Raw genomic sequence first — 20,641 nt, 5'->3', positions numbered from 1 at the left:
TACCACACCAGACAAGACCCAAGACAGAGCAAAGATCCTGTAGGAACCCCAGATCCAGTCTGACTGGATGGTAATGGAGAACCAACCAGACACTGTAGTGGTGGATAAAGCAATGAATAGCATCTTTAGTAATGTGTTTTTTGGTGACAATTGATGACACTGATCGCAATGCTGGCACTTTGAGCCACATTAGCATATTAGCAGATTTATCATAATTATCATCCTAAGTAATGTTTTTCTGAGACAACTGATGATGCAGATTGCAATGTTAGCACTTTTTTGCTAAAATACCATAGTGAGGATTATTAGCATGATTCTCATCTTAAGCAATGTGTTTTCCTGAGACTGTTGGTGATGCTAAATGCAACGGTAGTCATATTATCATAGTTATCATTTTTAACATTATCAACTTTGTAGGGCAAATACAAATTTTGTAACAAGGGGCCTAAAGTGCCTCTAAGCCATTGAAAGGGAATAGCAGTTCTGTGGGGGGAATGGGGAGTGGGTATGGATGGAGCCGTGAGGGCAGCGGCTGGTAGCGCCGGCGGGCGATACAACGCTGCTCGCGGCTTTAATTGATATTGCATTTGCCTCACCATCCTGTTAAATCCTGTTTTCTTGTAGCTGAAGCAACCCAATCAGGCCTGGCGGTGTTCTAAACTTCCCCAAAGTTTTAAAGGTGAAGAAGTGCATTCCAAACACCAGATAGGGTGTATAAAGGTGTTGCCAATAAAAGCTGGAAAAAAGGAGAAAAATGGCTCACTCCATTCAAACTGGAAAAATATTTCCAGAACAACAGCTGGGGTCGACTTCTCCTTGAGGCCCAAACGTGACTTTGACGCTTTCAACTTCCACGCACACACCCACCCTAGGAAAATACTTTTTTTTACTTCACAGAAATAGACGTTAAGGTTTGACCTGTTCAGATGTTTCTGTTGTGTGTTTTGTTTAGAAAAAAGGTGACATACCAGATGTGGTCAAAATGTGCAGAAAATGTCTGTTTGCAGAGATCCCTGTTGTGTGAGAAAGTGTGTATGTGGCAGTTTGGCATTCAGAACAAAACCAGGAAAGGGAAGGAACTTAAAAAAGAAGCATAGAAGGAAGCTCAAGACAAGAGGAGGAAGGTTTTTGAAAGGGAGTGGATTCCCTGTTTATGTTTCTGCATGCTGTGGTGTTTTTGAGGGTGGGCCCCTTCGTTTTCCATCCTCATCTGTAATCTCCACAGTTCACTTAAGGTTTTTAACAAAAAACACATGGGTTTTCCTTTAAGACCACCCTTTAAGGAGCTGGATTTTGCACAGGTTGCAGAAAGCTCCACACTATAAAAAGATATCAAAAAGCACTTGGCTTTAGTTTATTCACCTCTCAGCTTCAATATTCTTTTATTCACCTTAGAAGTGCTCTTTCTGCTGCTCATTTTCACTGGTGGATTTCTACAATCCCTGCATATAATACCTTATTACATAACGTGGGTTCAAAGCTCATTCCCTTTAGTTTTAAAAATGAATAATTCAGTAAGCTTGGAAATTAAAATACATTCTTCTTTTCTTTTGGACTTTTCCCTTCAGGGTCTCCACAGCCAATCAGCTTCCTCCGTCTGTCTCCTGCATCCTCTACCAGCAGCTACCTTCATGTCTTCCTTCTCTGCATCCAGAATCCTCCTCTCTGGTCTTCCTCTAGAATCTCCAGAACCACAACATGTGCTGTTCCTCTGAAGTCCTCATTCCTGATACATCATCACATCATTCATCTCTTCAACCTCCAGCTCTGCTTCCTGGGAAATCTTCAGTCTGAATTCAACCAAGTGCTAAGCTCTTAGACCCAACTTTCCAGGTGGTTTTGGTTCATTTCCAATTGGATTGAGCTACGGTTTGGTCTGAGTTTCCTCAGTCTGAATACAATCTGTTCATCCTCTGAGTAGAAAAACTGAACCAAAACAGCCACCGTAGCTTTACGGGATGTAAACATTAGGAACATTAGGAAGGAAGCAAACATGACGATGAGACACAGCAACTCATTGAAATGTGGTCTGATGAATTCAGACTCATTAAAGCAACTTTTAATGATCCACATTGCTTCTCACTGTTTTCCTAACAATCTACAAGTCATAAACATGTATCAGCGGTCCTTCTTAGCCGTCGTCTCCTTAGTAACCAACGTGCAGCATGACTCCACTGGACAAAAGTAATAAGGTTTGGAACCTGACATTGATGCAGATATTCAAAATTGGTCAGCAAAATATACAATTTATCACTTCCATTATTCTTTCTCTCGTTGTTTTGCCCCAACCTTGTAATTCCTGGCCAACGAGTGAAGAGATATTAGTCACCTGGATTTGTTTACTAACTTTGGTTCGGAATCCACAAATCAGCTTGACGGCAGTGTGAATACAGAGCAAACGTAGGGATCAGAACTCGATCCGGTCCAAATGAAGCTGACTCAATCCGGACCAACAGACTTTTTCCGTCTGATTGCATCCTCATCTTGAACCTGTCTAGACTGCAGCTGACTTGAACTTTGTTTGATGCTAGATAGACTTCATTCTTATGAAGAAGTAATGTAAAAATAAGAAAGTGTACACTAAATAAACCAATGAGAAGGCAGTATTTTTAAAAAAGCCACCAGAAATGAGAGAATGCATAAAACTTTAAAATGACCTGACAAAGAAAACCGACACAGGAAATCAGGAACCAGTGGGCTGAAGAAAGTACCTTCCTGTGTTTAAATCGCTAAGTAAAAAAAATAAACACAAAGGGAGGGTGATGGGACATCACTGTGAGTAATCAGGTGTCCCCTGAGTGCCCTACCCACCAATTTTAACTGCACCCCCTTAGTACACACACCCTTTACTCCTCAAAATATACATTCCAACATAAACACACACACACCCTCACAAATACACACACATGCATTTCACAAGTAAGGTGGGACCTTGGACCATCTGTCCCCTACCCCATCCCTGGTAGGGGGTACCGGGCTCTTGGCAACGGCGGCCATGTTCCTTGGGTGCTGGCTTCCTGGGCCCGGCAGCCCTCTCTCCACACAGGAAGAGGGATCCCTGAGTTCTCTGGCAAGACCAGGAGCCGGGGATTACATCCCACCTGAGCTGGGGGGTGTCCGTGTCCCTGTGGTGTGGGTTCTGGTCCTTGCCCCTGAGCGCTGGGCCTCGCCAAATTTCCAACTGTGGGCGAGCCTGGTGGGGCCATGTTTACAACACTTCTTGTGGACCCCTCTTCCCTTGGGTGACCTCCTCCTGGGTGGGGACGGCTGGCCCCTGCCCTGCTCTCTCCTGAACCAACCGTGGGCCGGGTGGGTGGCTGCCTGGAGTGCGGAGCGGGTCTCCCCTGGCTCGTACCTGGGGTTGGGGCAGGGGGATGCCCAGAACTCCTGGGGCTGTGGGCACTCTTCTGGGGCGGGGCGCTGCGTTGGGCCCTTCCGGCTCGGCGGGGGGGCTGCTCTCCTGTTTGGGCTGGGCCGGCGCTCTCTTTCCCCCATGCCTCCCTGCTCTCTGGCTCTGGGGGTCTCACGGTGGTCCTGCTGGCACTGGCCTGGGTGGCAGATGTAATCACCCGGGGGGCGGTACATGCTGCGGTGGGGGTCTTGGTGTGGGGAAGGCTGGACACTCTCCCTCCTTCTTTTTACATTCCATCATCTATTTAAGAGGAACATAAACACTCACCTGACCACAGGTGTTAGCTCACCTTTGCACTAATAGTTTGAATGAAATATTTCACACTAGTTGGTTTGAAGGCATAAGTATGACACTATCTGTATTGTGTACATGTTGACATGTGGACATTTTTTGAGCCAACAGGTATGTTTATAACATTCATTTGAGTGTGTGTGTGTGGACAGGCCCCACCCCTTTGAGATTTGTACTACATTTAAACCTTACCGTATTGATAAACATCCAGCAACTAGTGCTTTATGCTGCTTCATGGTTTTACCCCCCCCCCCCCCATATCATCCTCATATCCCCCCCTTTCTAACATCCCTCTTTCTATTTCCCTTGTTACATTTAGTGTGTGGGGGGAGGGAGAGGGGAAGAATGTGAGGGGGGGTGGAAGAGAGTAAAGGCCCGTACACACCGGGACGAATATTCGCCAGGCGTTATTCGCCAGCGTTTTTCGCCACGTTTTTTGTGTTCACACCCAGGCGATTTTCGCTGACGATGAGCCGAGCGAACATGCAATTTCATTCCCTGACATTAGATGGCGCTTAATGTAAACAGAAATACTCCTGTACACAAGGTGGCGCTGCGCAACTTTACGCTTCTTAAACTCGCTTTTCACGCAGAAGAAGAGAGCAAGTATTTACACGCTTGTCAGAATCAAACAAAGAAAACATGAATATTTCAAGCACCAGTTGCTCCAACTGCTGCTTGGTTCGGGGATATTTTAGAATGTCCGTCATTATTTCTTAACGGCTGTGTAGATAGATAGATAGATAATCTAGCCACAGGGGTTGCAATCTAGCCACAGGGGTTGCAAGCCAGTTGCCTCTGTGCCGGTCCCAAGCCCGGATAAATAGAGAGGGTTGCGTCAGGAAGGGCATCCGGCGTAAAAATTGCCAAAATAACCATGCGAATCATCCACAACACTTTTGACATACCGGATCGGTCGAGGCCCGGGTTAACAACGACCGCCACCGATGCTGTTAACCTACAGGGTGTCGGTGGAAATTTGACTACTGTTGGTCGAAGAAAGAGGGGAGGCAGAAGGGTCCGTGGCCAGAGAGAGAAGGGAAAAGGCAGGAACATAGGTTTGAGAATAGGGACTCTTAACGTTGGCACAATGACAGGGAAAGGCAGAGAGCTGGCAGACATGATGGAGAGAAGGAAGGTAGATGTACTGTGTGTGCAGGAGACAAGGTGGAAGGGCAGCAAGGCACGTAGTATTGGAGGAGGATACAAACTGTTCTATCATGGTGTTGATAGGAAAAGAAACGGGGTAGGTGTGATTCTGAAGGGGGAGTTTGTAAACAGTGTTCTAGAGGTGAAAAGAGTCTCAGACAGGATGATGAGCCTAAAGTTAGAAATTGAAGGGGTGATGGTGAATGTAGTCAGTGGGTATGCGCCACAGGTTGGCTGTGAGTTAGAAGTGAAGGAGAGATTCTGGAGTGAGTTGGATGAGGTCATAGAGGGTATCCCCAGAGGAGAGAGAGTTGTTATTGGAGCAGACTTTAATGGGCATGTTGGTGAGGGCAACAGAGGTGATGAGGAGGTGATGGGCAGGTTTGGTGTGAAGGAAAGGAATCTGGAGGGACAGATGGTGGTGGACTTTGCGAAGAGGATGGAAATGGCTGTAGTCAACACTTACTTCCAGAAGAGAGAGGAACATAGAGTGACATACAGAAGTGGAGGTAGGAGTACTCAGGTGGACTACATCCTATGTAGACGAGGTCATTTGAGAGAGGTTAATGACTGCAAAGTGGTGGTAGGAGAGAGTGTAGCCAAACAGCACCGCATGGTGGTGTGTAAGATGACTCTGGAGGTCAGGAAGAAGAAGAGAGGGAAAACAGAAAAGAAGACCAAGTGGTGGAAGCTACAGAATGAAGAAACTTGTGAGGAATTTAGGCAGAAGTTGAGGCAGGTCCTGGGTGGTCAGGATGAGCTTCCAGAGGACTGGGAAACTACAGCAGAGATTATCAGGGAAACAGGTAGGAAGGTGCTAGGTGTGTCATCTGGAAAGAGGAAAGACGGTAAAGAGACTTGGTGGTGGAATGAGGAAGTACAGGAATGCGTCCAGAGGAAGAGGTTGGCTAAAAGGAAGTGGGATGTAGAAAGGACTGAGGAAGGTAGACAGGAGTACAAGGAAGCGCAGCGTAGAGTGAAGAGAGAGGTGGCAAAGGCCAAACAGAAAGCTTACGATGAGCTATATGACAGGTTAGACACAAAGGAAGGAGAGAAGGACTTGTACAGGCTAGCCAGACAGAGAGACAGAGATGGGAAGGACGTGCAACAGATAAGGGTGATTAAGGACAGAGACGGAAAGGTGCTAACAACCCAGGAGAGTGTACAGAAAAGATGGAAGGAGTATTTTGAGGAGCTGATGAACGAGGAAAATGACAGGGAAAGAAGGGAGGAAGATGTGGTTGTTGTGGAGCAGGAAGTAGCAGAGATTGGAAAGGATGAGGTTAGGAAGGCTCTGAAAAGGATGAAGAGCGGAAAGGCCGTTGGTCCTGATGACGTACCTGTGGAGGTATGGAAGTGCTTAGGAGAGACAGCAGTGGAATTTCTAACGAGTTTTTTCAATAGGATTCTAGAGAGTGAGAAGATGCCTGAGGAATGGAGGAGAAGCGTTCTGGTTCCGATCTTTAAGAACAAGGGTGACATGCAGAACTGCAGCAACTATAGAGGAATAAAGTTGATGAGCCACACAATGAAGCTGTGGGAAAGAGTAGTGGAAGCCAGGCTTAGGAAAGAGGTGGAGATTTGTGAGCAGCAGTATGGTTTCATGCCCCGTAAGAGCACCACTGATGCCATTTTTGCTTTGAGAATGTTGATGGAAAAGTACAGAGAAGGTCAGAAGGAGCTGCATTGTGTGTTCGTAGATTTAGAGAAGGCGTATGACAGGGTGCCGAGGGAGGAGCTGTGGTACTGTATGAGGTCGTCTGGAGTGGCAGAGAAGTATGTCAGAGTAGTTCAGGACATGTATGAGAGAAGTATGACGGTGGTGAGATGTGCTGTAGGTCAGACAGAGGAGTTCAAGGTGGAAGTGGGACTACACCAAGGATCAGCTTTGAGTCCTTTTTTGTTTGCTATGCTGATGGACAGGCTGACAGACGAGGTAAGACAGGAATCTCCCTGGACAATGATGTTTGCGGATGACATCGTAATTTGCAGTGAGAGTAGAGAGCAGGTGGAGGAACAGCTAGAGAGGTGGAGGTTTGCTCTGGAAAGAAGAGGCATGAAGGTCAGTCGTAGTAAGACAGAATACATGTGTCTGAACGAGAGGGATCAAGGTAGAAGCGTTAGGTTACAGGGGGCTGAGGTGAAGAAGGTGCAGGAGTTTAAGTACTTGGGGTCAACAGTTCAGTGTGATGGGGAGTGTGGAAAAGAGGTGAAGAGGCGAGTGCAGGCAGGTTGGAGTGGGTGGAGGAAAGTGTCAGGAGTGTTGTGTGACAGAAGAGTGTCAGCAAGACTCAAAGGAAAGGTGTACAAGACAGTGGTGAGACCAGCTCTGCTCTATGGGTTAGAGACGGTAGCAGTGAGACAGAGACAAGAGGCTGAGATGGAGGTAGCGGAGATGAAGATGTTGAGGTTCTCCTTAGGAGTGACCAGGTTAGACAGGATAAGGAACGAGTACATCAGAGGGACGGCTCATGTTGCCTGTGTTAGCGACAAAGTCAGAGAAGCCAGACTGAGATGGTTTGGACATGTTCAGAGGAGGGATAGTGGATATATTGGTAGAAGGATGTTGGAGATGGAACTGCCTGGCAGGAGGGCAAGAGGACGGCCAAAGAGGAGATACATGGATGTCTTGACAGAGGACATGAAGTTGGCTAATGTTAGGGTAGAAGATGTCCATGATAGAGTGAGGTGGAAAAGGATGATTCGCTGTGGCGACCCCTGATGGGAAAAGCCGAAAGAGAAAGAAGGCTGTGTAGATGCAACTCGGCGTCTATCTTCTTCGCTGGTATGTGTGCTCAGCAAGGCAGTTTTGTGTTTGAGCGCCATTCTCATTGGTCGAATAGATTTCGACGCGACGTGTCAAAAAAAAAATGAACCTGAGGCGTTTTTCTTTTTTGACGATTTGACGCGTGGCGTTTTTTCGCGTCGGTGTGCACACTCTCATTGGTGCCCTTTGTTTAGTCACGAGGCGTTAAACGTCGCCGAAAATCGCGCGAAATTCGTCCCGGTGTGTACGAGCCTTAAAGGGAAGAGAGGTGAGAAATTGGGGGATACAAGCACTGATTTGAATAAGTTCTTATTTTAAGCTGTAACAATTATACCAGAAAGACAAATATTACATCAAAGGTGAAATTCTGAAAACATCTGTCCATCAATATACTGTGGGTTAGGAGGAGGGATGAAGCAGACAGGGAGCAGTGTGGCAGGGTTAGAGGGTTAGGGGTGGAGATACATGCATGCTGCCGAAGTGAAACACACTTTTGATGTGTGCACTCACTTCTCATGACCTGTAAGCACACAACACCATTTTAGTGCTCTTTTCTGGATGTTTTCATGCACACATGTCCACAGTATTCCTATAGGAATTTTGGATCAGCAGTTAGGTCCTCCAGAGACCCAGAGCTCAGACACATTCAGTACCAAGTCTCTCAGCTGCTCACAAGCTGTAATGTGTTGGAATGCCATGAGAATAAAGCACCAGGATTCACGCTCAGGGTTACTGCTGTTGTGAATTCTGACATTTGGTTCTGCTTTGAGGACTTCAGCCTTAAGTTTCTGTTTCTCCTCCAGCTCTGTTTGAAAAAAGCAAAGTTTTCTTTGAGTGCCCCTAGTGAGCGGTTGAGAGTGTATTGAGTTTTTGACAGACATTAGTATGAGTTTGATAACAGAATAGAAGTTATGCATATTCCTAACACAGCATCGGTTTTTTAAATGTCCCTTTGTTTTACTCTGAACATTTTACCAGCTGCAAAGGCGACTGCTGGAACTGATGTTGGTTTTCTGACAGGACAATGAAGCACGCAGTTTAGGTGTCTCCTCCAGCCTCATAGGGAAGTTTTCCTGCTGTTGCTTTTACGTGACCCCCTGTTGAAGTTAAACAAATATGTTGTGTTTGCTCCGTAGCGATGGAGGAGCTGCTGAGTGAGCTTCGTCTGTTTCTGGACTTGCTGGATAGGGAGTACCTGAGCGCCGGGGTCAGAGAAAAGAAGACACATCTGTCTAACATCCTGAACAGAGTCCTCAATGACAGAGGCGAAGCCACAACTACAGGTAAGTTAGTGTTTTTAACTTGTTGACATAAAAAATTCCCAAATTAATTTGTTGTGTTTTAGTATTCAGGTGTAATAATAGAAAATTTGTGCAAAACCGTCTGTCTGAAGGTTAAAGATCACAATTTAGAGAGAAAATATACGACTTTTAACTGATCCATTTTTAGGTTAGATTACTTTTTGAACGTATCTTTTTCACACAAAATAATCAGCTGTTTTCTTAAACACTGACATGACCATCCAACTTTTAAATGCTCACTTCGATAGAATTGTCCGTCAGCAGATTGTAGCAACAATCAGCTGCTGCAATATTCCTTGATTGCAATCGCTGCTCTTGCTTCACGTGGAGATTTAGTCTTTAGGTAATGAATGTCATTTTGAAAAACTCTTCACTTGTGTCTAACCGAACCCTAACCCTAACCCCCCCTCTAATGGTGAGGAAAACTCCCAGAATCCCATGGGGGACCTAGTGGTGCTGGGACCAAAGTAACAAAGGCTACCATCAGTAACACACTACACCACCAGGGACTCAAACCCTGCAGGGCCAGACGTGTCCCCCTGCTAAAGCCGGTACATGTGCAGAACCGTCTACAGTCTGCTAGAGAGCATTTGGAGGATCCAGAAGAGGATTGGGAGAATGTCCTATGGTCAGATGAAACCACAATAGAACTTTTTGGTAGGAACTCTACTGTTTAGAGGAGAAAGAATGCTGATCTGTATCCAAAGAACACCAGACCTACTGTAAAGCATGGGGGTGGAAGTATCATGCTTTTGGGCTGTTTTTCAGCAAAGGGACCAGGACGACTGATTTGTGTAAAGCAGGGGTTTCAAACTCATTTTAACCGAGGGCCACATCAGCATAGTAGTTGTCTTCAAAGGGCCAGATATAACTTCTACATGTAACAAAATGTAATGAAAAATAAATGTAACTACTCCTTAATCTCAAAATAACTCATTGTTTATTTATTATAACATTTTAAAGTGACAATTACAGTTGCATAGAAACATCTGTTTGCTTGTTACTTTAGCATAAATCCTTTTAAATTTGATTCTGTCAGGTTAGGTTATATGGACAGAGTTTAAGTCATAATGTATAGTAGTCCAATCCAATATTTCAAGTCCAATTCCCCCTAGTGCAGGGGTCGGGAACCTATGGCTCACGAGCCATATATGGCTCTTTTGATGGTCACATGTGGCTCGCAGACAAATCTTTAATTATACTTTTTTTTTCATTAGACCAGTCCTTCTCGGGCGCGATGCGATGTCAGAGGCGCGGAGTAGTATCTGTGAATAGAGAGAAAAATCTGTGACAGAAAAATCTGTCACTATCACTTTACTAGTATCTATTATTTCACAGCTGAAAACCTGTGAATTGCCGTGCCTGAAACTGCGCGCTCCCATCTCTGAGAAAGAGCACGCAGTTGCGGGGACGGGATGTGTGAGGAAGAAAGCAGAGGGTGGGGGGGTTGTGGGCACAGGTAGCAGGTGAAAAAACGTAAAACCCGCTGCACGTCACTCACTGCAGCGTGTGAGTGTATGATTGGCTCAATATCTGCATGTGATCAGTCTGTCTCACATCTAAAGAACATTCATACTAACCTAAGATCACGTTAAAGTCTCAACGCCTGCATGAAGCAGAAACTCACCACGTATCAACCAGACTAGACCATCAGCAAAACTACCACGAGAAATACTCATCATTTATTAGCAACAGCATAACAATGTTATTAAAAAGAATCCACAGACTTATTGTACTTTAAAAATCTTGAAATTACATCAAATGCACACATTCATTTGTATATTTAGTTTTAAACATATTGTCGCGGACTGAGTTTAACTTGGCTGTTGGGCCGCGTTAAAAGTTCTGGAGTTCATTAAACGCATCAAGCAGAGATCTGATTGGCTCTCAGTTCTGTCGCTCAGCCTGTTGTTAGGTAGTTTGGACCAATGGGGTTCAGCAATGAGCCGAATAAGGGAAATGGGAGGGCTGGAGCGGGAGGGGGGAATATAAAGTTGGGAGAAGCGCTCTCGTGTCGGCAGGAGAGATTCAGGAGTTGCTGAATTAATTGTACGGCGTTTGTTGCGGTCTACAGTAACCAGAATAAAGAACCTTAAAAGAGGTTAAGTCTCCGTGCCTCAGTGTGGGAAAGAGACACAACATTATTGTATGGCTCTTTGGAAATTACATTTAAAAATATGTGGCGTTTCTGGCTCTTTTGCCCGAAAAGGTTCCCGACCCCTGCCCTATATATAAATAAATACACACAAATTTTTATTTTAAGAAATTAAAAACTTTTGTGCTCTGGCGGGTAGAGCTGTGATGTGTCGGATTTTTTATCACCGCTGTGATGAACTACCAGGGGGCGCGGTGTCGCGGTTAACCGCCCCCCCCCCCCCCCCCAACCCCCCCACCCCCACCCCACAAAATCCCCCGACAGCCGCATCAGAAATAAATAAAATTACAACGTAGTATTCATTATTAAAAAATAACAGTAACAACTAACTACTACCTATCTAACTAATGAACTAACTATATAGGTGTTGTAGATTGACTGTGACTGTGTGAGCGTGCTGCGTCGTGTAGGACTGGGAGGAGGGAGCGCACACGTGTGTTGGGGGTGTGTGTTGATTCTTCTGCTCTCTAGCTGCACGCGAGTTTCACCTGTGCTCTCTGGTACAGACATCTCAGAATATTATTTATTACTCAGTAATAAACAGACTGCAGACTCTTAGTCACCTTTCCGGTAGCCATGAAGCCTGACACCATGAAGAAGGCGGGGCAGGAGGCCTTTATTCATACAGACACGTAACTTTGTGCGCACAAAATAGTTCCCAGACAAAACATGTAGTGATATTCATGGAAATCTAACAGTGTGCGTTCATGTTTGGTGTTACAGAGTTACTGAGAACAGTAATAAACCCCCCCCAACACAAAATCCTCCGGCGGGCGGCCGTGTCGCGCACTGAAGAACGCACGCAACTTGTAACGGAAATGAATACAAATGGAAATTAAAATTAGAACGCAGTCAGTTATCAGCAAAGATGAACGTGTGTAATGTGTTTATTATAGTTCCAATCACGCACCATATGTTGAACTTTCAAAAAAACAAAAAGTGCGGTGATGAGGTCATCATCACAGCCCTACTCGTGGGCCACATAAAATGACATGGGGGCCACATTAGGCCCGCGGACCTTGAGTTTGACACATGTTGTGAGGTATAGAAGCCAGGGTGAGAATGGGTTTTGTTTCAGCTTTTATTTTGTTACTTCCTGTATCTCACATGTCCTCTCATTTCAGTTGTCTTGACCTTCCCTCAGTGTGTTCACCTGCCCTCCCTGATGTGCGCACCTGTTTGTAATTGTTTAATCTATCCTCATGCTTATAGTCTGCGTCTCCCCTGCACTTGTTGCCAGATTGTTTTGTGCTGTTCACAGAGTTACATGAATCTTTTGGCTTAAGAGCAAATTGACGATTAAATTCGAGTTCTCATTGGAAGATCCTGCGTCCTGCAATTTTGTGTCTACCTCATATCCTGACACATGTGGTGTAAAGCAGTGGTCCCCAACCACCGGGCCGCGGGACACTTGGCACCGGGACGCACAGAAAGAAAAAATAATTTCCATTTTATTGTTTTTTTCGAAAAAAAAAAAGGTTTTATTTTGAAAAGTGACCGGATTCTCTCTGTTACATCCGTCACACTTAACGCACGTCAAAGTGGCGACACCAAACATCACGTGATACACCCCGCTAAAATTAAACCCAAACAATCAAAATGAGCAAAAAACAAACTTCTTTAGAAAGTTGCTTTGACAAGGGGAAACGGTCCAATGAAGGGACAGAAGAGGAACCTGCACCCGCTAAAAAAGGGAAATCTGCCTTTAACAGGCAGTATCAAGAAACCTATTTAAAATATGGATTTATCGCCACGGGCAATTCCCACGCACCAAACCTGCTGTGTGTAATATGCGTTGCACCTCAACCCCCCCGCACCACCACCACCGGTCCAGGGTGAACTTGTCTTGCGTTGTACCGGTCCGCAGTGACAAAAAGGTTGGGGACCACTGGTGTAAAGGAAAGAATGAATGTGGCCATGTATCTTTAGATTTTGAGTGAAGCTTTGCATGGGCATGGAGTGGCCTAGCCAGTCTCCAGATCTCAACTCCATAGAACATCTTTGGAGGGAGTTGAAAGTCTGTGTTTCCAGGTGACAGACCCAAATCATCACTGCTCTTGAGGAGATCTGCATGGAGGAATGGGCCAAAATACCATCAACAGTTTGTCAAAACCTTTGAAGACTTAAAGAAAGCATTCGATTGCTGTCATTGCCACCAAAGGGTATATAATAAAGTATTGAGTCGAACTTTTGCTTTTGACTAAATACCAATTTCCCACCATAATTTACAACTTAATTCTTCTTAGAAATCAGACAGTGATTTTATAAATCATTTTGTCTCTTATAGTTGAGGTTTACCTACACAAAAGAAAATACTCGATCCAACTTAAAAAAAAATCACTTCAATTTGTAACAAATCCAACCCGATCATTTTATGTCTATCCAACTCAATTTAATATGTTTATCTAACTGAAATTCTTTTGTTCATACAACTCAAATCAACACATTTTTCCAACTAATTATAATATATTTATCCAACTCAATTTAATGTTTTTCTAACTTTGATTCTTATATTTTTCCAATTTAACTTAATGTTTTTATTTAACTCACATATGTCAAGGTTTGGAACCACGGGTTTCATCATTTTGATGTTATGGAAATGAATAAGCAATATTTACTACAGGGCCAGAGTGCAGATATTGTGAACTTTATTTGTAGAAGTAGACCTGCATCATCTTTCCGCACAAGGGGTTTGGTCAACATCCTCTCCCTCCCTCTAACTCATGGTCTAGAAAGAAATAAACATAACTGGATAAAATAACTGGGCAAAACAGTATAAAACAGCTAGACAACGAAACACATAGACAAAAACCCACACCCCAATTCATCCAGACAGGCAAAGGGAATGGTATCCCACAATTCCTTGCGCTGCCAGATCTGACGGCAGGCCCAATCATATATTTCAATATATTTAATCTATTCAAAGAGCAAAATTCAGGCAAAATAAACAACCTCAAAGGAATTCATGTTTTACAAAACACTTTTTCATCAAAACTGTTATTATAACGAGGGCTGCAAAATATGAGGAATATGCGATAACGATATAACTTGCAGTATATAATTAAAGAGCAAAACAACCTAAAACATCATTCCCATTTCATTGCAATGACCCTCGTCGGGTGAACATCTAATATAAAAGGGCTCCATCTGATTGCTCAACAATGTGAAGGTGTCCATCCGATTGGTCAAATGCATAAAGGGATTTATTTTAATCGTTAAATGCTTCAAGTTGCCATAAGATTGTTTTAGCACATTTAAAGTAACCGTTTATTGCTATTTTAACTGTCTTTTGTGATATCCATATTGCACAGCTCGATACTGCGATAACAATAAATTTGTGGTAAATTGTGCAGGCCTAATTATAACTCAAGGTTGATGCAAATGTCCTTGATTGTTACTCCATCGGGAGTCTTTAGAGTCTGCACTTGCTACTGCGCACGGCGCACTTTCCAAGTATGTCCTTACGTTATGACGCATTGACGGCTTCACACCGAATCTACACCTACTTAATTAATTATTTGAATTAATTTGAATGAAAGTCAAATAAATGTCTGATAACTACCTGTTATTTCTTAGTTGATTGACCTAAAAAAAAAGGATTTATCTTTACCAAAGCTAGTAATTAAGTTAGATCAATGTAAAAGTTTCTTTACAACTACAGCCTAAATACACGTTTTAGTGTATGTTGAAAATTTCAGGTCTCTCTTATCTTTTTAAGGGGGAGAACTTGCACAACTGTTGGCTTACTGAATACTTTTTTGCCCCTAACCCATTTTAGCTCCTAAATTATGCAGTCCCTATTTTGATCCCAAATGATGTCAAAACCACCATAGAAAAGTTGAATCTGAAAGAAAGACTCTGCTCTGGAAACAGAAGATGACTTTTGAAAATATCCCCATCAGAAGAGTCTTTAAGAAGATTGTTTCTTGAATTTGACTTGGCCATCATGCCCTCTATATTAGGGTGACCGTAAAGGAATTTTAATGTTTCTAAAATGGGTTTGTAAATAAATGTATCGGTAACAGCAACCTGATCGTAGCCTCCTGTAGTTCCACTGTGCAGGGTACCAGATCTGGAACCAAGTACATGCTCTACTAGATCTGCATCTCTATCATATTCTGTTTCTCAAATCAATTTCTCAGTCAATTTTCAACTCAATGTCAGTTTTGACAGGTTCTTGAAAAGACAGACAGTTTTTTGTAGTTTCTTTTGCTTGATGTTGAATATCATTAATAATTTATTTCCTGGAAACCACCAGAGAGTTGATTGCTTTTTCACTTACACCTGCCATTTTAAGTTCTGCTACTGTTGCAACACAGTTATGCACTAGTGACCTTTGGAGCAGGACTGAATCAGAAGAACCACTTTTAGAGGATAAATCATAATTACTTCCAAGAGACTCTTCAGTTGTTGATGGGCCTTCACTAGGATCACAAGAATGAACACCATGGGCATTATTAGGTTGCTCCTGAACCCAGAAAACATGCCATAAACCTGAGTACAACCAGCCTGACTACATTATAGACCAGGTTTCCTACCAAAGCACAGTCCATGGATCACTGTCAAATGCTTAGTCAGGAATTAGCATGTTGGTACGAACTCATACAAAGGAAGCAAAACATTTAAACTCCATGTCATGCTAAAGCCAGTGGGGATAAATACAATTCTACTCAATGTAGCATCCAAGCTCTCAGCTCTGTATTTCTAGGATTTACTTAGGTTGCATTTACATCTATCTCATAAATGGTTGTCTGCAGAAAGTTATACAAATTGACCAGATCAGGGTCACAAGTGCCAAACACGGGGTGAGCTTTGAAAAGCTCATCAAAACAGGCAAGAGAGCAAGGTGACTTACAAGGTATTGCATGTTTGTCAATCACAAAAGCTTAGGAACTATGCAAAAAAAATTAATGAGTAGCTTGTTCCCATTAGGCGGCAAGTGGCTCAGGCGGTAGAGGAGGTCGTCCAGTAACCAAAGGTTTGGCAGTTCGATCCCTGTTCTCCCCAGCCAGTTTTCATCTCCCAAGCGCGCTCATCTGCAGCTCACCGCTCCCCCAGGGGATGGGAACATCTCCCATTGTGGGAGAAATAAAGTATCTACTGTATTATAAATATGAAAAAAGTAGACAATGAGCAATATTTGAATTTTAACTTCTACAAACCGACACGCTCAGTCATTTTCTCAAGCAGCTCTGAGGATGTCAGCCTGACCTTCTCTTTTTATTAAGAATTGGGTTGCTCAGGTTACAAAAACGAATGAGTATAAGAGATGCAAGGTCAGTAGTTAAGACACTCCTTTAAACGTCTCACTGTAGACATTGGGAGTATCAGTGCACAGAGTCATCAGCTTGTAGTCCAGACTTCCTCTTTCTTTCTCAGTCTTTTTCCTCTAGATGGAACGCAAAGAGGAAAACAATTCCAACACAGCAACCTTCAATGTGTAGGTCAACAGATTTCAAAAGCAGCAGTTAGAATGATAATAAAGAAAAGAAAGTATTCCCATTTAACAGTTAGCTCAATTTTAAAATTAAACACTGTCATTGTCATTCTAAATATTTATATTACAAGAATAATCAGAAAATATTGCTTCAGCAGACAGCAGAGAAAAACAAATCTTTAAAACGGCATGAAGCCACTGTGCCGCGGTCGTCCATTGTGGTACCAGAGGTGGCATAATTTGCAGAAGTGGAAGGAGTAGAGAAGAAACAAACAGCCTGCTGTCGGTCTTTCTTATACCTACTGTGTTTCTTGCTCTGCACGTGCGATAGTGCCTTGATCCCCATCGTGTCAACTGTAGATGTCAATCCGAAAACCGTGCAGTCTAAAAACTTTAAAATCTGCAAAAAGCTGTGGAGGCTTAGTATTACCTAACTTCCACAAATACTTTCTTGCAAATAGATTACAATACATCTTAAAATGGTTCAAAAATAATCCAGAAACCAACTCATGGTTAGACTTGGAACAGGCGTTTTGTGAAAAGATCAACCTGTCAGATCTACCATTTATTAGCCAAACAGTTAAAAAACAGGATTGTTTCCAAAGTATTAATATAAAAATCATTTTAACAGCCTGGTGGGAATTTCTTAGTGTCAAAATCCTCACTTTTACTGTGCAAAATGACACCCATCTGGAACAACCTGGACATCCTTAGAAGCAAAGAAATGATACACTTCCCAGCTTGGCAAGCAGGGGGCGTAACACTACTAGAGCACCTAATTATTGATAAAAGATTCATAACTCCCCAGGAACCTCAAGACAAACATGGAACAAATAACTTCTTGGAATATCAGCAACTTAAATCAATTATCACTAAAAAGTTTAAATACAAAAACAACAATTTAAAGCCACTAGAAGTAGTTGCCTCTCTGATTAATTTTTCAATGAATAAAACTCTCTCCAAAATATACAAACTTTTATGCAACCTAGATAATAATATTTCACTTCCGATAACAAAATGGGATGCAGACCTGAACAGCAGCACAGTTCAAAGCTTCTGGTCAGAACTTTGTCTAAACACCTTTAAACTGAGTATGAAGATAACCCTCATTCATCCATCTCATTCCATCTTAGTAGTAGGTTTAAGGGTTGTCATCTGGACTTAGTTTTTAAAGTTAGTAGACGTTTCAAACTCTTTGAATTACACTGGACAGAGGATGTTCAAGATGGGTCTCAGTAACTCAGACATTTGTCAGCACTGTGACAGTAATCTACCCGACAATTACATGCATGCACTATGGTTCTGCACGCCTGTCCAGGCTCTCTGGCAGCAGGTATGTGCCGATTTATCAGTCTGGCTTAAGGTTTCAATCACAGCTTCACCGTCACTTTGTGTGCTTGGTGACATGAGTGCCATCGATGTAGAAAGAGGATTAGGCTCTATCATTTTCATAACTCTTTGTATTGCTAAAAAAACTATTTTAATAAATTGGAAAAACAAGAAAAACGTAAATATAAGTCAACACAGAAATCTGCTGCTTGAAGCTTGGAAAAAATGTCAGCCCAAAGTTCAAGTAACTTTGAAAGAATTCAGTCTCTCTGGTCTCCCATAGTAACTCCATGACTTAGGGGGTGGGGGGCCTGGTCGTCGCTGCTCCTTGTCGGTCTGCCGTGGTTAGGGGTGGGGTTCCTCATATAATATCTCATTAGGGTGAGGGGGGGGGGGGTTAGCCTGCGATGCACCTTGGTGGGAGGAGCCACTTGGTTGGGCTGGAGCTTGCACTCTCTGTCCCCCCATGCCTCTCTGCTCTCCCTGGCTGCTGCACCTGCTGTGGCGGGGGTCTTGGTGTGGGGGTGGCTGGTCGCTCCCCCTCCTTCTTTTTACATTCCATCATCCATTTTAGAAGAACATGAACACTAACCTGAGCACAGGTGTTAGCTCACCTTTGCACTAATAGTTTCCGTGATTGAATGAAATTTTTCACACTAGTTGGTTTAAAGGCATAGGTATGCGTGTGTGAACACTATTTGTATTGTGTACATGTTGACATGTGGACATTTTTGGAGCCAACAGGTATTTTTGTGGGATTGGGTGTGTGTGTGGACAGGCCCCGCCCTTATAGACTTGTATTACATCTGAACCTTACTGTAATGAGTATAGCCATCCAGAAACTTGTTGCTTTATGCTGCTTCATGGTTTTACCCCCCTGGGTTGAAGTCACTTATTTTTTTGTGGCATAAATTGAAGGTGTCATCATACATGGAGTCTTTAATATCTGCTTTGCACTTCTCTACCCATAAAACCCTCAAGAACACCAATGTGCTGACTCCAAAAACACAATTTTCATTGGAGAGGAACTGTAAGATGTTGCCCCTCCTCACTACAACCCTTTACAGGCCCAGATGACCCAAAAACCTGCAGTACCCGCACGGGTCAGCCCCTTTTCAGGTGCATCTGACCAAAACTTTATCTGCTTCATTCTCTTTATTAATTTGCCTCTCTGTGTGACTAAGAACAGAAATGTCACCAAATTTAATTTTATTGCACAATGCACTGTTATATATAGTATTACTTCTGAACTAGTTTCATTTTCATTTATTTATTCCTTTCATGGAAATTATTGATTTTCCAATATGTTTACATTTTTGTTGTATAATAATAAAAATTTTCATGATTGGAAAGGAGCAGAATTGAAGAATGCAATTCTTATAATTGTCTGCTCCCTTTTAAACATTGCATCATATTTGCATTTCTCACACCATCACCTGTGCTCAGATTTCACCAAGTACAGTTCAGATAAACACAGTTAAAACAAGAGAGACGGACGGACGGACGGACGGACGCCCTCTGTGAATGCCAGAGTGGCATTCACAGAGGGCAAAGTGAAAAAGGGGATGAAGTGAATTTAAACATAAATAAATAAGTACAAAAATACACAGCATAAAAGACTTCCGTTAAAGAACAGAAAAACAACGACTGCAAAAAGTTTGTTATAAATAAATAAATAAATGAGTGAATGAAAAACCCATGCGTGACCGTTGTGTGTCACTGTGACACGGTGTTGTACAGTCTGATGGCTGTGGGAGGGAATGACCTGCATTAGCTCCTTCTTGCACTGTGGGGGTAACAGGAGCTGGTCAGCGCCTCTACATTTTGGTGCAGGGGGTGGGAGAGGTCATCCATGATGGATGTCAGCTTAGCCAACATCCTCCTGTCCGCCACCTCCTCGATGGACTCAAGTGTGCAGCCCAGGACAGAGCCGGCCCTCCTAACCAGTTTGTTAAGCCTCCTCCTGTCTCTGCCTGCACTGCCCCCCCGCCCAGCACACAACTCCATAAAGGACCACCGAGGCCCCCACAGTGTCGTAAAAGGTCCTGAGCAGCTGTCTGCACACGCCGAATGACCTCAGTCTCCTCAGCAGGTGAAGGCGACTCTGACCCCTCCTGTACAGAGCATCCGTTTAACCAGTCCAGTCTGTTGTTCAGGTGAACATCCAGGTATTTAAATGTGTCCACGACCTCAATGTCTGAACCCTGGATGTTCACTGGTGACTGTGGTGGTGAGGAACTCCTGAAGTCCAGGACCAGCTCCTTTGTTCTTCTGATGTTTAGCAGCAGATGGTTATTTTCACACCAGCCAACAAAGTCAGAGATGACTCATTACAGACATTCCAAACATTCCATTCAACAATCAAGTTTGTACAATCTAATTTTTTTAGCTTTATACATCCGTTTAAATTGAATAAAGTGAATCTGTTGTTTGAAATCAAATGTTCTCCAATGATTTTCATCTCCTGTGAGTCTTCAGGTAAATCTCTGTTTCTGGCTTTAAACATAACTAATAAGGTCTGGAATTCAATTACATTTTTAAGTTTTAATAAACCTGACTTAATGAAACGTTCATTTGTGGGATCTCTAAATATAGCTTTGTGAATAATTCCAATAGCTCTCCTTTGGAATAGAATTAAGGGCATTATATTAGTTTCATATGTATTTCCCCACACTTCAATACAATACGTAAAATAAGGTCAAACCAAAGAGCAATACAGCATTTGCATAATATGACATGGTAAAATATATTTTGATTTGTTCAGAACAAAAAGGCTCCTGGATACTTTATTTTTTACATA

General features: G+C 43.1%; 2 protein-coding genes across 8 annotated transcripts in view; one reads left to right on the top strand and one right to left on the bottom strand.

Moving 5' to 3' along the window:
* Positions 1-20,641, bottom strand: part of LOC144987262 (uncharacterized) — a 211,522-nt gene that overhangs the window by 126,258 nt on the left and 64,623 nt on the right. Inside the window, exon 2 of one of the 2 annotated variants that reach the window (XM_078936477.1) lies at positions 7,151-7,320. The exons of the other annotated variant lie outside the window; for it this stretch is intronic. Within the exon in view, the coding sequence (XP_078792603.1) occupies positions 7,284-7,320 (37 nt within the window). The 3' untranslated portion in view covers positions 7,151-7,283. Of the gene's footprint in view, positions 1-7,150; positions 7,321-20,641 lie in introns of those variants that run through there. 2 annotated transcript variants of the gene reach the window in all.
* The window catches only part of afap1 (actin filament associated protein 1), a 122,554-nt gene that overhangs the window by 42,268 nt on the left and 59,645 nt on the right, over positions 1-20,641 (top strand). For 3 of the 6 annotated variants that reach the window (XM_078936481.1, XM_078936482.1, XM_020701974.3), the window contains exons 2-3: positions 1,569-1,833; positions 8,756-8,902. In XM_078936481.1, coding sequence (XP_078792607.1) covers positions 8,758-8,902 — 145 coding nt within the window. In that variant the 5' untranslated portion in view covers positions 1,569-1,833; positions 8,756-8,757. The remainder of the gene's footprint in view (positions 1-1,568; positions 1,834-8,755; positions 8,903-20,641) is intronic. The other 3 variants (XM_011473453.4, XM_011473454.4, XM_011473451.4) reach the window with 1 other exon arrangement.

Source organism: Oryzias latipes, chromosome 18 (genome assembly GCF_053564925.1).
Source record: "Oryzias latipes strain Hd-rR chromosome 18, Olatipes_Hd-rR_3.1".
NCBI lineage: Eukaryota > Metazoa > Chordata > Actinopteri > Beloniformes > Adrianichthyidae > Oryzias > Oryzias latipes.
Note: the sequence above shows the minus strand (reverse complement) of the source record. Positions and strands in the feature narration are given on the sequence as shown.